Source organism: Aethina tumida, chromosome 6 (assembly GCF_024364675.1).
Source record: "Aethina tumida isolate Nest 87 chromosome 6, icAetTumi1.1, whole genome shotgun sequence".
In the NCBI taxonomy this organism is placed as follows: Eukaryota; Metazoa; Arthropoda; class Insecta; order Coleoptera; family Nitidulidae; genus Aethina; species Aethina tumida.
Window position 1 is genome coordinate 10,112,069 of NC_065440.1, and position 5,513 is coordinate 10,117,581.

Sequence of the window (5,513 nt, forward strand, 5' to 3'; positions counted from 1 at the left end):
GGTCACACCCTACCAGTTCTCGTTTATTTTGCAATTGCAGTGCTGCAACTGTCGCGACTTATGCACCTGTCCGTTTTGCTGCTATCTGGGTTGCCTACATTAATAGATTAGTAAACAGAAAATTTTATATTAATATTAAAATCAGGATTTATATGCAATGAAAATCTACAGAAATTTCTATATAATATGCAGTAAAAAATATACTAGGGGACCGGAAAGAAATGTCGCTTTCTTAAATGAAATTCAAACGAATAAATTTTTACTAGTGAGGCTTTATTTTTGATCAATAATAAGTATAATAATTAATCATTATATAATGTCGAAAACCACACAATGCTGTTGTATTTCTCAATAAATTGCAAAAAAGTTCAATATTTAATGATTCAGGAGTTACAATAATGTTAAAACGGTTTTGCCACGCTTTCGAGATAGTTTGTGAGGTGACAAATGACAATCAAATATCGACATGCGCAGAAACGACATTACTTACCGGTCTCTCCAATATTTTAATTGTATTACAGAATATATTTCAAAAAGCTCATTGTATAATATGGAGCATCAGTAATGAATACCTAAATACCTAAATATAGACTCTCAAATTTAAATTTATTTTACTCTTATTAACATTAATATTGTGATTTTGCATATTTTCTTAATTTAGTTCATTTAATTAATTTATGTAAATGATCAACAAAATAGGTAAACAAGATGTTTGTTTATTTATTACGGATACATGTGCCTTGCTTTGAACTTTATGTTTTTAATTACTAACTTTTTATGCTCTTAATATTAACTCTCATTCCAGCCAAAGTTTCTTATGGAAATAACATGGAAAAATTTCTTTCGTACTTTAGAATGTTCTTACTTGGAGACAAATAAAATTAAAATAAGTCAGAGACATACATATTTTTATAGAGAATTTAATGCTCTAGTAATTAAAATCATTATAGTGAAGTTCAAAGCAATGCACACGTATCTATAATAAATAAACAAACATCAATCTACTTTACCTGTTTTATTGACCATCTGTGTAAATTAATTAAATTAAATTAAATAATAGAATAAGAATAAAACAAATTTAAATTTAAGGATCTATATTTAAGTATCTATATTTAATCCAGGAAAAACTAAAAAAATATTTTTAGATTTCCTACATTATTTAAAAACACTTTGTAGAGTAAATCTATTTTTAAATAAGGAAACGTCTATTGTTTAGAATCATTAAAATATATTCAGATCTTAATAACTAAAATAATATTTTGTGATTAATTGAAATTTTTATTTTTTTTATAAGGAATTTAAAATTAAATACTAAATAATCTAAAATATTAATCATAATGTTTCTTAAAATATTGAAATAATATTAGATAATTAATTGAAATTTCTATTTTTTTTAAAAATATGGAAATAAATTTCAGATTTTAAAATAAAGAAATAATTTAATTAAAATACTATAAAATTTCTGAAAAAATTGAAATAAATTGATAAAAAATTTCTTAGTGTGAAAATATAATATGTGTTTTAACATTTAATATAAATTCAAATTATATTGATAATTTGATATTTTTATTTAAATTGTTTGAGAATTCTTAAGTAACATTTATTTAGCTAAAATTTACTGACAATTTCTTATCAAATAACTTAATAACTAAAATAATATTTTAAAATTAATTGAAATTTTTATTTTTATCATAAAAATGTGACAACCAAATTAGGATTTTAAAATGAAATACTAAATAATTTAAAATATTAATCATAATATTTCTTAAATAATGAAATTGAAATAATATTAGATAATTAATTGAAATTTCTATTTTTTTCTTAGAAATATGGAAATGATTCAGATTTTAAAATTAAGTAGTAATTTAATTAAAATATTATAAAATTTCTTAAAAAATTGAAATTTATGATAAAAATGTTAGACAATTTAGCTGTCATAGTAAATAAAATTATTTAGAGATTTTTTTAAATATTTTCTTAGTGTGACAATACAATCTGTATTTTAACATTTAATGTAAATTAAAATTATATTGATAATTTTATATTTTTATTCAAATTGTTTCAGAATTCTCAAGTAACATTTATTTAGTTAAAATTTACTGACAATTTTTTATCAAATAACTTAATAACTAAAATAATATTTTATATATTTTTCATAAAAATGTGACAACCAAATTAGGATTTTAAAATAAAATACTAAATTATTTAAAATATTAATCATAATATTTCTTAAAATATTGAAATATGTTGATAAAAAAAGTTATCAAAATATTTGGAAATTTTTAAAAAATATTTCCTTAGTATGGAAATAACATACAATCTGAATTTTAAAAGCTAAATTAAAATGGTATTAATAATTGAATATTCATCAATTTTTTATTTAACTGTTTTGAGAATTCTTAATTAACAGTTACTTTGTTAAAATTTACACACAATCTTTTTCAAAGGAAAGAAAAGAAGAAAAGTATAATAATATTTAATAATTAATTGAAATTTTGATTATTTGTTAGAAATATGGCAACCAAATCTTGATTTAAAATTGAAGTAATAAATAAATTAAAATATTAATCATAAAATTTCTTTAAATATTGAAATAATTTTATGAAAAGTATTGTCATTAGTATGACAATATGGATTTTAAAATCAAATAAAAATTAAATTCGCATTGTTAATTTGATTTGCAGTAAGTAAATTTTATTCATAATGATAGAGTTCCCTGGATTATGGGAACTCCTATTTCAAACTATTAAGCTCTTCATATTATATTTACAATTAAGGAAAAAAATTACCCTTGATTAATTTTGATTATTACAGTTGTTTCTGAGATATTTCAATTTTATTGTTTGAAGAAAGTTAAAACGCAAAACTCAGTACATGTTATTTATATAATTCTGTAATTTAAAGTACAAATTGTGTACATCGTTTTTAATGTTTTTAAAATTAGCATAGAAACATAAATATTAAATATATTGTGGCTTCACTTTAATTTATTTAGATGGTCAATAAAACAGGTAAAGTAGATAATATTTGTATATTTATTATAGGTAGGTGTTTGCTGCTTTGAACTTTATTATCAAGTTTTTATTTATTAGTTGCTTGTCATGTTTATCAGTTTTAATAACCGTTGGTAATTTTTATTACATGTTTATATCTTACTGGTAATATTCCAAGCATCTTCTAATATTAGAATAATTGTATTGCATAATTTTTTAAAGCGGTTAATAAACTTAATAAACTTTTCTTTTATAGTTGGAATTTTATTAGTTTTAAAGAAAAAATCATTTACAATTCAGTATATTATTTATTTGTATTAATTATGCTTAAATTTTTTGGTCTTCATACAAAACAATAAACGTATTATGCACACAATTACATAAACAATAACAACAACAATTGTTAAAGTTACTCCAACAACATCCAGTAACAAGAAGTGAAACCAACTAATATCAACAGTGGGACTTCTTAAATGAGTCGTACCATTGTGTCTAATGACGTACTCAGTCCACCAAACAACTCTTTCCAAACTGGTTTGGGGATGGTCGTTCAAAAGTTCATTTAACATTCTACTTTTCTTTCTGTATTTATCATTTTCAGCGACTTCCAATATGGCTGCCTTAAGTTCTTCTTTAGTTACTGTCAAGTAATCAACTCCTACCCCAACACCATATGCACTTAACCTTTTAATGTTCATCTCTTGGTCTCCTATGAATGGTACTCCAACAATTGGTACGCCAGCACGGAATGACTCTTCCAGTGATTGTAAGCCACATTGGGTGATGAAGGCTTTGATGTTTGGATGTGCTAAAACACAACCAATAAAATTTATGACTATAATTATTGGTACTCGTACCTAAAACGTCCTGCTGGGAGAGCCACTTCCTGGTGATGACATTTTTTGGTTTGTTTGGCAAGTGGTCCGACTCCCACTTCCATAAAATTGTATATGGCAGCTCCGCGAAAGTTTCGATGAGAACATTCCTGAATCTTACAGGAATGTTCACACTTTGGATGTTTGAGCCAAGACTAAAGTAAATTACTCCTTTCTTTGCTTTGTCCAACTCGTCTTGTAAGTCCTAAAATAAATATTTGTAGGTAATATTGAATTATTTACCATAAGTTACAGTCAAACCTGAGGTAAGGTCTTTGTAGGTTTGATATGTAGCTGACTTATCTCAATTATTGTTGGTATGTTGGCCCTCGGTTCGTACAAAATGGGGTTTGTATTCAAAAACAAGAGGCTCAAGTTCTTGTGCAAATCATCCAAGGATGGAATATCACTTCCTAAATATTTTCTAGCTATTTGGTCACACCTCGGAATGGCACTAAAGTGCAAGTACGCCCTAACCCACAAGTAATAGAAGGTACTGTACCACCTCTCCATGAACGACAGCTTCCCGTGGTACGGCAGGAACATGTCCGAGTACAGAGCCGGATGGTGAGGGTTGCCTATAGCAAAGTGCGTACCGATGTACGCCCCCATTGAGCTGACACCCACCACCGGGGCCTTAAACCTTGCCCCAAGGCTGAGGAAAATGGGATTTATAAACATCTGCACCATAACCAAGTCGAATTTTTCGTCGGGATTCTCGTATATTTTCCTAAATTCAGCATCTTCGAATACGGCTTCCGACAGTTCGTAGTTCAGTTTGAAAATGAACTGGATTTTATCCGTGGTGGGTTTGCTCTTTGACATGGCATATTGAAAGCCGTGCCTGAGGAAAATGTCTTTGGTGTAGCTTATGTCGATTTCAGTTAGGTTTTTTATGGTGGGATCCTTGAGTGGGTGAGAGGTGACGACGACCAGTTCGTGACCTCGTAGAGCCAGCTCTTTCCAAATGGGCTGAAACACGCACTGATGACTGAAGGAGGGGACCTGAAAAATGGCGAGGATTCTTGCTGATTCACCGCACTTCAAAATCACTAACACACATATAAGATACTTAGGATCCATTTTGTAAGGGACTAAAATAAAAATGAGAATATTGTTCAGTCCTGGCTCATTAATTAGTTATTGGTATATCATTTTACTTACATTTTTTAATACTTTCACAGGGTTGTTATATTACCTGTCTGTACTGGACATCGTCCAGTGTTTACAGTGTGTAGTGAGTACTAGAGATATTTATAACTGGTATAGGTCATTTACTTATCTTATTTAGTAAATATAATGACACAACTATAAATTACAATCGTTTTTTATTTTTTATTCGATAATTAATTAATGTGATTAATTATCTGTAAAAATAAAAATTAAAATATTATTTCTTGTGTTTAGAACAGTTCAGTTACAATTTTATTGGTAATATAATTTGTGAGAAATATTTCTCCCAGATTTAAGTTTACCAATAAGTTTTTATTAATAGAATAATACTAATTTTTACATAAATTAATAAAAATATTGTTTATTAAACTTGCTTCATAATGTTACAACATGTTGAGAGATATTATGTCTATGTATATGTATTTCCAAACTCTTTATTCTATTTAAAAAATTGCTCTGAACTTGTTTTGTA

At 26.6% G+C, this 5,513-nt stretch overlaps 1 protein-coding gene across 1 annotated transcript; it reads right to left on the reverse strand.

Annotated features, from left to right (window-relative positions):
* Window positions 1-3,285: 3,285 nt before the first annotated feature.
* On the reverse strand, window positions 3,286-5,139 carry LOC109604769 (UDP-glucosyltransferase 2). The gene is made up of 4 exons (XM_049968514.1): window positions 5,033-5,139; window positions 4,130-4,962; window positions 3,851-4,073; window positions 3,286-3,801 (listed from the first exon to the last, which is right to left on the reverse strand). Exons 2-4 carry the CDS (start codon window positions 4,949-4,951, stop codon window positions 3,311-3,313), a joined length of 1,536 nt encoding a protein of 511 aa, XP_049824471.1. The 5' UTR covers window positions 4,952-4,962; window positions 5,033-5,139; the 3' UTR covers window positions 3,286-3,310.
* Window positions 5,140-5,513: the final 374 nt, after the last annotated feature.